Source organism: Adiantum capillus-veneris, chromosome 20 (genome assembly GCF_014529385.1).
Source record: "Adiantum capillus-veneris isolate H3 chromosome 20, ASM1452938v2, whole genome shotgun sequence".
Classification (NCBI taxonomy): domain Eukaryota; kingdom Viridiplantae; phylum Streptophyta; class Polypodiopsida; order Polypodiales; family Pteridaceae; genus Adiantum; species Adiantum capillus-veneris.
This window is the reverse complement of record NC_140950.1, coordinates 95665420-95678588: the sequence shown is the minus strand read 5'-3', so window position 1 is coordinate 95678588 and position 13169 is coordinate 95665420. Positions and strand designations below refer to the sequence as shown.

The 13169-nt window shown below is 45.9% G+C and overlaps 1 protein-coding gene across 2 annotated transcripts in view; it reads left to right on the top strand.

The window, feature by feature from the left end:
* LOC147432939 (lon protease homolog, mitochondrial-like) overlaps nucleotides 1–12929 on the top strand; it is a 106362-nt gene extending 93433 nt beyond the window's left edge. For both annotated transcript variants that reach the window (XM_086492686.1, XM_086492685.1), the window contains 3 exons: nucleotides 10357–10467; nucleotides 11215–11724; nucleotides 11809–12929. In XM_086492686.1, coding sequence (XP_086348812.1) covers nucleotides 10357–10467; nucleotides 11215–11724; nucleotides 11809–12051 — 864 coding nt within the window. In that variant the 3' untranslated portion in view covers nucleotides 12052–12929. The remainder of the gene's footprint in view (nucleotides 1–10356; nucleotides 10468–11214; nucleotides 11725–11808) is intronic.
* The last annotated feature ends 240 nt before the right edge of the window (nucleotides 12930–13169 follow it).

Sequence of the window (13169 nt, the reverse complement as noted above, 5' to 3'; positions counted from 1 at the left end):
TATTGACCAGGAGACAAAGGGGTCCAATGAGAGTTTGGTTGCATTAATTAATTAGCAAAAGCTCGCACAAAAGGGGAAAGGGGGACACATGTCAGAAGGCTATCACTTAAGCTACTTAATTTCCATTGGCTGAGCCTGGGGAGGTCCAATAGGGAGGGAGCATGAGAAAATAGCAAGAGGGGTCGACCAAGAGAGAGAGGGGGCTGATTTTTCAAAGGCATTATTCACTTACACACTCACACAATCTATGTGTAAAGTAAGAAGACTCTCTCTCTCTCTCTCTCTCTCTCTCTCTCTCTCTCTCTCTCTCTCTCTCTCTCTCTCTCTCTCTGCTTTAATGGAAAGCTTATCACCTACTCCAAACTTGTGAGAAGGGAGGCCTACACCAACAACTCTTGGCTTTGTGATGCAAATCCAACCAAGAGCCAAGCTTCAATGCATGCTCATCTCCTCTACCATGCTAATTACTAAGCTAAGCTATGCTAATATGAGTGATTATGTGAGGAGATGTACATCTTTCTCGTAAGACTACTCTTTCCTCTCAATCTACTCTCATACCCCGCTAGCTCTCACCATCTTCGAAGGTGTGTGAGGTCTTGGGTCTGAGATTGTGAGGGAATTGATGTTGTGTTTGATAAGTGTTTTGTTTAGTGCTTGAAGTTTCCATCTTCATTGCACTAGCTAGTATTGAAGGAACACAAAGAATTGTATTGTGAAATGTCTCTCTTGATGGGAGAAACCATAATACAAAGCCTTTTGGAGGGGGACCGGCTCCATGCAAATCCGGTCCTCAACTGTTGTCAATTGCTTAATTTCTCTCTCTTTTGAAGTATTGTTCATGCTATCTAACTAGGTGTTATACTTTTTGTTGCTCTCTCCACCCAAGCACTCTTGTTATTCTTATTAGGAATCTATTCTAATGAAATGCTCACTATGTTCATGCTATTTTCCGCTACACACAAGTTACTAGACCATTAAATATTACAATATGCTCAGATAATCCCTCGAGAGTACGAACTTGCCCCACGACGGTCTTATATTAAGCGAGGACTCTCGAGATCAGCTCTGTGGGTACTCCCATTTTCTGTAGTCTTTGCATCATTCAAGCTCTAGGAACCGTATCAAATGCTTTGCAAAAATCCACAAGGTATAGTAAATCCTCTTATCATGTGATCTGCGTTCCTCTATAACAACTCTGAGTATCAATATATGATCAAGTGTAGAAAAACCTCTCCTGAAACCTACACCGGAATGCGTGCTCTCTGTGCCCATTTATCTAGTTAAGAATGGATGCATACAACGTGCAAGTATAATAGTACGGTATTCCCATTACCCTGGTATCATGGGCTTGCCTTGAAGATAGTTACAATAGTGTACATGCTTCAAGTATTCGGAAAACCCTCACACATGGCTTGGTCGAACATTACTGCAAGGAACTCTGCAAGCATATCTCTAGCATTTATAAAGTGCTCCGCCATCGATCCATCATGATTATATGCTCTCGTGGTCCTCATCATGTCAATGGCTTTCTTTACCATCTCAGCAGTAAAGAAAGTGCATGTCCATGGGAAGGGTCGGGTAGAGACCGTTGCCTTGGAACTATGTAAAGAAATGCTACATATGCACCGCAAATCTTGGTTGATGTGATAGCTGGTGGGGGGGAAGGATCATGAAAAAATATGCATGCCTCGCCCGAGTCTTGGCTAAGAATAGCTAATACAACTCCTTTAACTGAGCAAGTTAAGTTATTTTCAAAAGGCCAAAATGACCTTTGAGACCAATCTGTTACAAATTGGTGAATCTGATACCATGTCTGGGTACGAGAAAGACGAGATACTAAAATGAATCTAGAATTGCTACTAGCTGGAATACGTGGGGTATGTGTGACCACTGATACAATGGGTGCCCAAGGTGATGGCTCACATCTACCATAGGGGAGACTCTCCTAATGAAAAAAACAACATATGTACAATGAGGGCTAAATCAAGAGATAGGAGGAGGGAAGAGCCACAGAGGTGGATGTTAGTGCCATCTGGGCTCACCCCGGACCATGGTGAAGAAAGGCCTAGGGCGTCAGAGTCGTAGGAACTCCTCTCTGTGCTCCCAAGTCAAATGCAATGCTCTTTAGAAAGCAGTAGTAGTTTTTTTAAGGAGCTTATTGTCCACAAAGGTGCCCTCTAGGGTACATTTATAGCAAGATAGCTTTGTGTTGAACAATGATGTGCTTAGCAATGCTTGGGCTGATCCCACTGCACTGGTGCCAGAGAGTAGCTCTCCCAAGCCCAAAGCCTCCAATGGCTTGTTTCAAGGGTTGCTGGGTTAGGATCTATGACACAAGTCCTCCCACAAATGCCCACTACTCGTATCTGTAACAAACTGTTGACGTGTCAAAGCCCTAAAGAATGGAGCCAACTTACAGATGCCGGCCGAGGGGCCTAAACCCTAAGAAGAAGTCCTCCCAACTTATGGGGACCCTGTCCGATGGGGCCCCAAGTAAAAAAGGATTAAAATAAAGCAGGACCTGCACCCACACACACACACACACACACACACACAAATTGATGACGTGGCAAAATTCTGAAAATTGCGCTAACATGATGATGTGGCAGGCTGTACGGATTGCCGTGATTTACGTTGGTAGCCTTTTGGCTTTGCTTCTGGACCAAATGCTTTTAAGTTTGAAGACTTTTTACTGTAAACTGCTTTTTAGGCCAAGGGCCTTTAAATATGAGGCTAGGGCTCATTCTCTGGCATGCTTCTTGGAGAAGGTGCACAGTTTGGAGTATCTGCTTGTACTGTGTTGATGCAATATAAAGAAATAAAAAAAGGGGCGCCAAGGTTTGGGGCCAATACTCTCTGGGGTGGAATTCCGCCACTCCGTGTCGCGTGTCGTCTCTCTTTTCAGTTTAATTGTTATTGAAGTGCTAAAAGTCTATTCAGTCCGTTCTTTTCTATTGGCACATGGTGCCCGTCTTGTGACAGTGGTATCAGAGCATCAGGCGTGTGCTTTTCTGAAAGCATACCGGTCCTACAAAAGAGGGGACAGAGCTATTGGAATTTTTATTTGAGGTATCTTCGTCCTCCAACCCGGACTTATTAGCCACTCCCATCCTTACTTCATCGCGCATCGGGCGCGCTCCCGTCTTCACTGCTCATGTCTTATAGGACATAAGCCATTAAGATCACTTGCAAGAGAAGGATCCAAGATTTGTTTCGAGCTGCTGTTTTTCTCAGAGACAGTACCATGCAGATGTCTACAGCTACCAAGCAGCATACTCCAAGTACTTGGCAAGCTTTCAAGAAAAATTTTGCCCGAAGTTATATGGTTGCTGACATCTTCCTTTGGAGTGCAACTTCTGGCAGAGTGGGGTATCCTGAAACGCTTGCCATGGAAACCCTAGCAGATTTTAACTTGAAATTTCTCGACATCTCCTAGTAGATGTCTCTTCACGAGCAGATGACCTTGGAGGTCCAATACGATTGCTATCTTGGGACTACCATCGCCGCCAAAGAAACACAGTCTGTCCAAGACGTGATGGACCATGTTGTGCTCATTACGACCTTATGGAATGAACCTAACCCTAATTTCTGGTGTAGGTTCCAGGGTGGAAAGTCAGTCAACTTTACGAGCTCGACTGATGTCGAGATTGCTTTTTAAGTTTGACTTCTGTTTGAGAACTTGTTTGGTGATCTTGTTTGAAATGGATGGTGATTGTTTTGAACCTGTTTTGGTACCGATTTGAAATGTTTTACTCTCGTTTTAATATTGGTTTCATTGATTGGTGATTTTACTCCCGGGTGGAGAACTGAGAAAAACTGTTTTGGTTTTGTTTGAACCTCGGAATGATGCAGGTCGATGCCTGGGGAGCGTTTCGTTGTATGCTAGAAAATCTCAAAACGACGCAAGCCGATGCCTGGGGAGCGTTTTGTTGTATGCTTGTAAAGTAATTGTTGTTGTGACTCCCGGCCCGGACCTAAATGGTTATGCGGGAGGAGTATTAAGAAGTCTGAGCAATGGTTACTCTCAGCACCTCCAAACGACGGAGGCTGCGGTCTTGGGGGGCGTTTGGTTGTAAAAGGCCCCTATATCTCCCGGCTCATACCTTTTTAGGTTATGCGAGAGGAGTGATGAGGGAGTCGTTGAATATCTCCCGGCCCGGACCTTGTTAGGTTATGCGGAAGGAGTGTTCATCGGCGACTTTATGTTTCTATGTCTTGTAACATGCATATGTAAGCATTTGTGTTGCATTGTGATGTGCCAACTATTGAATATTCCTAATTGGATGAGATTGCCTGGGTATGTAATTTTAATGCATCAAGACACCCGTGGAAGATCAGTGCGGTCTGGGCGTGATGGCTAATTTTACTATGTCGGAATATCAAGGGTTCTGATCTGGACAAAAGGAGAAGCTAACTCCTTGATCAAAAGAGCAAAAAGGAGAAGCTAACTCCTTAATAAAAAGAGCAAACTGATTGTCCCTCGGAATGTCCCTCGGAATTTTTTTATAGCTAACTTGAGTTGTTTTGCAGATACGCTGTAATCGCGGACGATTACTCTCTTTCAAGAAGGAGAGATGTAACAAACCGGTGACGTGTCAAAGCCCTAAAGAATGGAGCCAACTTACAGATGCCGGCTAAGGGGCCCACACCCTAAGAAGAACAAGTAACAGAAGAAGTCCTCCCAACTTATGGGGACCCCGTCCGATGGGGCCCCAAGTAAAAAAGGATTAAAATAAAGCAGGACCTGCACACACACACACACACACACACAAACTGATGACGTGGCAACATTCCGAAAATTGCGCTAACATGGCATGTTGTACGGATTTCCACGTTTTGTGTTGGCTGATGATGTGGGAGGTTGTACGGATTTCCATGGTTTACACTGGTTGCTTTTTGGCTTTGCTTTTGGACCAGATGCTTTTAAGTTTGAAGGCTTTTTACTGTAAACTGCTTTTTAGGCCAAGGGCCTTTAAATATGAGGTTAGGGCTCATTCTTTGCCATGCTTCCTGGAGAAGGTGCAGAGTCTTGAGTACTGGCTTGTACTGTGTTGATGCTATATAAAGAAACATCGAAAGGGGTGCCAAGGTTTGGGGCCAATACTCTTTGGGGTGGAATTCCGCCACTTTGTGTCGCGTGTCGTCTCTCTTTTAATTCAGTTGTTATTAAAGTGCTAAAAGTCTGTTCAGTCTGTTCTTTTCTATTGGCACATGGTGCCCGTCTTGTGACAGTATCCTCTGAAAGCAGCACTCTGCAACCTGTGGAGCCTCTACTGAGACTCTCTGTAGTCGACCCTCGCCGTGGATCTCGAAGAACATGGAGGGTACGATGTCTGAGCAAGCGCAAACTGCAATGAGGACCTCTAGTCGCGTTAAGGACCCCATGCATTTGGGAACTGCTATCTCTAGAGGAGTGAACCACTTAGCTGGTAAAGACTTTGTGATGTCCTAGCACATGCTCTGCACCCCTCTCATGCCTTGCAGTTGGATGCTCTGTATCTCCTCTGGCAAACCTGAGGACTGAAGCGAGTCGCCTAGAGCGCGTGCTGGACCCTCTACCATGGGACCCTAAGAAACATGAGGCCTACTTCCAACCAAGTGGCCTCTCTTAGTGCTAACCATGGGGTTCCAAACAAGGGGCTATCTCAAGCGCTCCTTCGTGCAAGTGGGCTAGTGCTGCTCCAGGCCACACCGTAGCTGCTCCCAAGAGCGAAGCAGGCTCGTAGCAAAATGATCCTCCAGTCTCCTGCTCAGACCAACTCTACGCATCTCTGTAAAGATCCATCTTATAGAGGTCTCAAGGGCCTCCTGCATGAGGCACGCGAGCTCGAAGCCGTTGAAGAAAAAACTCCTTCTAGGGCTCCTCCCCTGGAAGTAGTCCTCTCTGACAACAAACTTCCCAAGAAGGGCTTTGCTCTGCTGTGCTGGGTTTGTGATCCCCAAACCCCCCTCCCCGAACATGGTAGAGTGATGACTTGCCAGGCTACTTTGGGTCGGGCTAGCTGGTTGTCGCGCCCTGACCAAAGAAAGTTCCTGATCAACCTCTCTAACAGGCTGATGCAGGAGCTCGAAAAGATTCAACAAGACGTACTGTACTACATACTAGCCAACAACACCCTATTGGCCACTACAACTCTACCTGCCAAAGAGATCCATGCCGAAGCCCAATGTAGCAACATCCTCTTGATGGGCAGGAGGAGGGGAGCAATCTGCTGCTCATTAGACAAATCCAGGCCAGCCTGACAGCCAAAGTAGCGAACTGCAGTCCCTAGGGGAATCCATCTAAAGCCCTCACCTGGCAACCAATTAGGCATAGGAGCACTGCCAACCCAGAAAGCCACTGTCTTCCTTCAGTTGATCAGTGCGCCTGATGCACAACAAAACGTCTCTAGAGCCTACTCACACATGTGTAGGTTGGCCTCATGGCCGTCCAAGTACAGAGCTGAGTCGTCGGCAAACTCAGCATCCAGAGCTCATTGCCCGAATAGGGAGCGCTAAGCCACGCAAACCAACCTGTTGTGAAACCAAGAATTTGCTAATTGCCTCAACATAGAACATAAAGAGGAAGGGGGCTAGAGGGCAACCCCGGCTGACCGAACGTGTGAGCATGAACCGGTCCCCTCTACCTCTTGCCAAAAGCACCTGACTGTGTGCACGTCTGTAGACAGATGACACACCTATGATCCAAGCGTCCGAGAAACCCATCCTGCGTAGAGTGCCCTCCAAGAAGTCCCAATCAACTCTATCGTAAGCCTTCTCAAAATCGAGGAGAAGTATCACCAGATCGTCACCTTGGAGGCGCGCGAGGGCATACACTTCCCAACAAGTGAAGATGTTGTCAAGGATCTTGCGCTCCTTGATAAAACCTGTCCGGGTCCCATGTATAATGCTCTCTAGAAATGGATGAATCCTCAAGCTCAGAGCCTTGGCTAGAATTTTGTAGGTTGAGTTGAGGATGGTGATGGCGCGCCACTATCGAATTTCGTCTAAGGAGCCCCCCTCCTTGGGAATGAGGTAGATCAGGCCCTCACTCATGCTGTCAGGCATCTCTCGTGTGTGCAAGATGTACTAAAAAGCGTTGCAAAGATCTGAGCAAGCAAGTTCTAGTACTCCAATAAAAAACTGGGAGTCAAACCATCCTCACCAAGACAACTACCTCGGGAAAGTGCCCTGAGGGCCTCATGGAGGTCCTCTAGTTGTAAAGGTAGCTCAAGCCTTTGGCGCATCTCCTCAGTCACAAAACATGGCATCTGTGCCCAAACCTGCTCTCTGCATGCATCCTAACGCTCTAACTGAGGCTCTGCTGACAACAGATCACGGTAAAAGTCAGTAGCACGTGCACGCATATCCTCAGGCTCTGAAGCAACCGATCCGTCAGCTCTCCTCAAATAGCTGACATTGGTGTGCGCATGACGGGGTCTCACCATCTCAAAGAAGGCCCCAGTCACTCTGTCACCCACCTAGATCCACTAAGATGCCTGTCGATGGAAAGCAAACTCATGGCCCCGCTCCTCTATGCTGGCCAGCTCGTGACGAGCCTGTTGCAACACCTCCTCCAACCAAGGCATAGTTCCCCGAAACGGGAATGGGGAACGGGAACAGGAGTTCTGGACGCGACGGGTACAGGAAGGAGGGGGGGGGGGGGGGGGGGGGGGGGGGGTTCCGGAACGGGAACGGGGTCAGAACGGTCGACTAAAGTAAAGCTTGAATTACCTCCATTCAGCTTAGTCCCAAATAAACTCCTAAACAACCCCAAAACTGCCCTCAAACTGCACCAAATGTGTTCCCCAAACAACCTCAAATCTGCCCCAAATGCCTACTTTTGCTCGTTCCGCCCCACGTTTTGCCGTTCTGCCGCGTTTCGGAACACTGTTCCAGTTACACCCCGTTCCGGAATGGCGTTCCGTTCCCGACTCCGTTTCGGGAATGGGACTCGTCCGGAACGCTATTTCGGAACGTTTGGGCTGTGTTCCCTCCGTTCCCTGTTACACTGAACCAAGGACTATCTGGGTGCTGCTCCTGCATCCTCTGCAAGGAGGCAATGTAATCGGCCCGTAGGGTAGACTTTGGCTTTCACCCGAAATTCTTTACTTTAGACACACACAGAGAGCACTTTTGAAAGGTAACCTGCAACGGGAATTAACACTCAAGCACACACACGGCTCGAAAGCTAGAATGCTCCGAGCAGACGCCGACAACCTGTAGGGCCCAAAATTGGCGTCCCTTTCGGTATTTCTTTATTCTTTAAGAGGGTAAATTACAAGAAGAGTCTTGGGTATTCTTTACCTGTATCCAGCAGCTAGATACCACCTGTTTTGGCAAAATTTCGGCCGCGTAACAGCTCCAAAACTTGCTTGAAACTAATTCCCTTGCTGGAACTCACTTCCACTGACATAAACCCTTTGATTTCTGCCCAAAAACAGTAAATTCAGCATGCTGTATGTACTGGGTTTTGCCCTATTTTCAGCCCTAAACAGTCCCTGAACTGTCCTCTAACAGTGGGGCATTGTTCCCAATGGTTCTGCCGTCCGTATGGCTGAAAAACAGTCAAAATTCAGCGCATAACCAGCGCTGAAAACGCACTTGTATGGTGAGGTTATCACCCTCACCGGTGCTTGCTTTCTGAGCAGCAACTAGTTACTCCTGTTCCTGCTCAGAGAGGCTCTTGCCTCAGCAAAAACACATAAGACCTCACAGCTGTACATGAGTCAAATGAAGAGCCCTCTTGTGGGGCATCACATTATTGCACGCAGGGGGGAGAGAGAGAGAGAGAGCAATGTGAGGTGTGCAGGACATGACTTCTTGCACCACATTGTACATGAGAGGGAAAGCTTACTGTCAATAGCTCTCAACCTGTGACAGCTTGCAAATGAGGCTCCTCTCAGCTAGAAATCAAGCGCCCAGTTTTCTGCATGAGGTACACAGGAAGGTGCCACTTGGCACATTTACAAGCAGTTTCTCGCTTTGGGCTTCCCACTTAAAAATCTTCCGACTGGTTGCCTGGTTGACTTTGCAGTAGAGTTTTAAAACGTTCCCTTGTCATTCCGGAGGTAATGACGTGAACAGTTTGCGTGGCCCAACATAGCAATTCCCTAAATTTTAGGGGATGCTTCCGTTGGACTCCCACTGGTCATCTGACCATCAATCTCCAGTGGGACAGCATCCAAAAATGCAATGTGGCCCAACTGTTGGGTACTTTCCCTTGCTGACCCACCTTGGCACTATGCCTTTATTAAGTTCACTTCCTAGTATCCACCAACTTCCTAAGTGCGATTGGGGGGGGGGGGTTTGAGGCTGAGGTGGAGGGAGGAGCTGGGGCCTCGTCTTGCTGAAGAGGATCGGAAGGGTGCCCTATGGGAACCTATTGCTGCTGGCCTAGAGCTTGGCGACCACCCGGAGGGTCATGCTGACGTGGTGGCCCCAGTCGACGCCGACCACGGACCTGCTGCTAGCCCTCCTTTGCTTGGGCCCCAGGCTCGGAGGGTGAATCTGCCTGAGTACCCTGTGTCTCTGTCTGCTGATGCTGGCCAGCCTTAGTGATCAGCATGGGAGTCGGAAGAGGAAGGGCAGGGCAACGTGAGGGCTGCGGGGAGGGCAGCGCAAGGAGGGTGAGGGGTGGGCGAGCACAGCAGGCAGCGAGTGTTTCAAGAGCAACTTTTTCTTTCAACATTTGTTCTTTAGGATTTTCAACTTTTCTTTGTCTGGAGTGTTATACCACTTTTTGTTTAGCTTTGTGATGAACTCATTAGTTTTTCAGCTCTCTTGGTTGTTTTGTTAATATTGCTTTTGCCAAGTGCTAGCATTTATCATGGTGGAGTTTGCCTATCACATTAGTTGTTGGGTTTACGATGTAAATTTAAGGAAATCACTCTACACAAACCTGCACCTACTCTTGGGCACTTATGATGTGAGTAGGGATTTTGTAGCTGTTGTGCAAGGTAGATGATGATTGAATTGAAGGTTGCGGTTTGTCATGTTTTCAAGGTTGTGTTTCAGTTTGTTGTGTAAAATGCTTTATTTCAGGTCTGTTCGTTGTAGAATCGCATTTCACTTTATGGTATATATTATATTCAAGACATCTATTTTTTGTTTTATTGGATGCGATACAAGTTAAGGAATCAAGCCTTTGCAGTGTCTTGTCCTTTATGTGAGTTATTCAGATTGTTGTACAAAGTTCTATTTAATTAGTCTTATATTCATGTTTTGAGGTTTTTGTGTGCCTTCGATTGTGTGTTTTGTGCAAATCAGCCCCATCTTATTGTTCTTAAGTTCCGACTTTTCTGATCTTATGAAGGTATTTGTATTGTTAAAAGATTTTGTGCGGTTTGGTGTGGCTTACTTTCTGGTTCCTTGTAGGCCTTGGAGGAAAATTCAGATGTGGCAGCGGAGAAAGAGCAAGGAAACACTGAAGCTGTGGGCAAGTCAGCAGACACTTCTGAAGACACAGCCGAGTCAGTTGATGAGAACGTATTGAAGTCTCTCCTTTGTTTCTTTCTGTTCAATCTTTGTTTAGCCTGCCTTCTGTTGATGTTGTGTAGATTTCCCCAGATTAATGTATATTATGATGCAGTAGAACAGTACTGTCATTGGCTGAGGATTACTTTCCCTGCATCACATCTTTTTTTTTTATCTTGTCAAGATCTACCGAATTGTTAAATGAGGGCATGTACATGCACAATGTCAACTCCAACACAAATGTGCTTTTGTATGCATGTGTGCCTGGAGGACTATTTTAGCCAAGGCTTTGCCTGTTCATTGGAGACCTTGATACGATGAGACTGGAGCAGCTTTGGGTACAAAAAATTGACTGCTTATTTTTATCGTGTTCCTGAAATGTGGCTTGGATCCTGTTGTCCAATTACGAAAATTGCCATTATATATTTGCCAAAGTTCCAGGACAGCTTGCTGCATGCAGGTCAAAATGTTTTATCAGAGCTAGTGCATGAATAATCTCACCTGTCTTGACATTGTCCTCGGGCGATCAATGCAAGGCAATTGCTTGGGCTGGGCACATGAAGTAGGGGGTTCTAGAAGGACCGAGTTAGTACTGGTGAATTCATCGAAAAACCTAAAATGATGATGCGATGCAAAGATGCAGAGTCTCCCATTATTATTTGAACTTTCTACTTGCCTTTGTAAATTTAAATGCTCTTTTGAAATGAATGGTTTTCAAGATCATCAAAGACTGAAGCATGGTATTGATTTGACTTCCAGGTTCCTGAAGAGCCTTCGATAGAAGAGATCCTGAAAGATGTCGAGAAGATAGTTGTTGACGATAAAAATCTTTCAGAGTATGTGGGCAATCAACTGTTTCAAAGTGACCGCATTTATGATCAGACTCCAGTTGGAGTTGTCATGGGCTTGGCTTGGACTGCCATGGGTGGCTCAACACTGTATGTTGAGACTACAAAAATAGATGAGGGAGATGGGAAAGGTGCTTTGCAGTTGACAGGCCAGCTTGGGGATGTAATGAAGGAAAGTGCATCTATAGCTCACACTGTGTCTAGGGCTATTTTGAGAGAGAGAGACCCATCTAATCCTTTCTTCAAGAATACAAGCTTGCACTTGCATGTGCCAGCAGGAGCCACTCCGAAGGATGGTCCAAGTGCAGGCTGCACCATGATCACTTCCCTTCTGTCTGTGGCCATGAACAAACATGTTAAGAAGGATGTGGCCATGACTGGAGAGGTCACATTGACGGGTCGCATTCTTCCGATTGGAGGGGTACACATTTCACTGATCTTTTATTTCCTGTGTTAATCTTCTATTCTAAAGCTGGAGGCTTATTGTGTGACCCATCTTGTGCAGGTCAAAGAGAAGACGATTGCTGCAAGACGGAGCGGAGTCAAAACTTTAATTTTTCCTAAAGGAAACAAGCCAGATTTTGATGAACTGTTGCCCCACATCAAGGAAGGCTTTGATGTGAATTTTGTGGAGCATTATTCAGAGATCTTCAAGGTTGCATTTGAAGATGAAGAGACATCAGACAAGGAGTCAAGTAGGTCTGAACCAGAGAATGTTGTCACAAAGGATAGCACATCCACAGAATAGTGAACAAAGCCTCGCAAAGATGTCTCCTCGTTAGAGTTTGTATAAAATTTGTATACTGCAAACGGCCATTTTTCCCCTAATCAGGAAGAGTCGAGTGTTGGCGTGCTGACTTGCTGCTTGCTGATGGATGCCCATCACAAGTTTTTCAGCCAGCATTGCCAGTGGAATATCGCTAAAGCTCACTTGTCATGCAGCCCATTGTAATCCGATCGGTCTTCTTATAGACAACACAAAGGTGGGCACTACAGAATTTTAAGGCATCGACTACTGGGAGGAATCAAAAGGTTACCAGGAGCAAGCAGTTGGATACAGCAGTTGTTACATCACACACTAAACACATGAGAGCTCTCCTGTTGAAGAACGTTGGAGGAGCTGATTCCATAGCTATTTGGATTGCTTGTATTTTGGCCTGAATTCCTACGACCTTACGTGTACTAAGTCCATTCTTTCTAGCCACATTAATGGCAAGTTTCAGTCTCTTTTGAGTTGCAACAGCAGCAGAACCTCTGCTCTCAAGTTATGGAGGAGAAACTCCATTGGAAGCACTACGCTAATCCCATAGACTAGTTCAAAATGTATCCATTTTTTGAATTGGCGGGATTCATATAGTCAAAAATTTACAAAGACAAAAAGTGGTGTGATTGGGGTTGATCTTTGGGGTATCTCCCTCGTTGCAAGAATAATACGACTTGGCTTGTGACGAAGACATGTGCCCAAGGTCTTTAGAAATCATGTGGTGACACACAACTAGCATAGTGTTTTGTCTAGTAGAGCCCATAAAGAAAGTGTTAAGAGTTGCCCCATCAAACTGAAAGTATTGTGAGTAGTGTGCCATAACGGCTATATGGTAATGTGGACGAAATTGAATTTGGTCTTCAGTTCATCACAGAGGGAGAGGTAACAGTATCTTTTCTTACAGTTGCACCGAGGATCTATATCTCCTAGCTTCCAAAAAATTAAATTCAATACAATGGAGCTTCGAGGAAGAGAAAACGATAATGAAAATAGACACTCCCTTTGTGAAAAGTATGTTACTTTTCAATCCTAGACTATCACTCTTTACTTTTGCATTTTAAATGTTTGGAAAGGCCAAAGTGACCTATGAGACCAATCTGCTA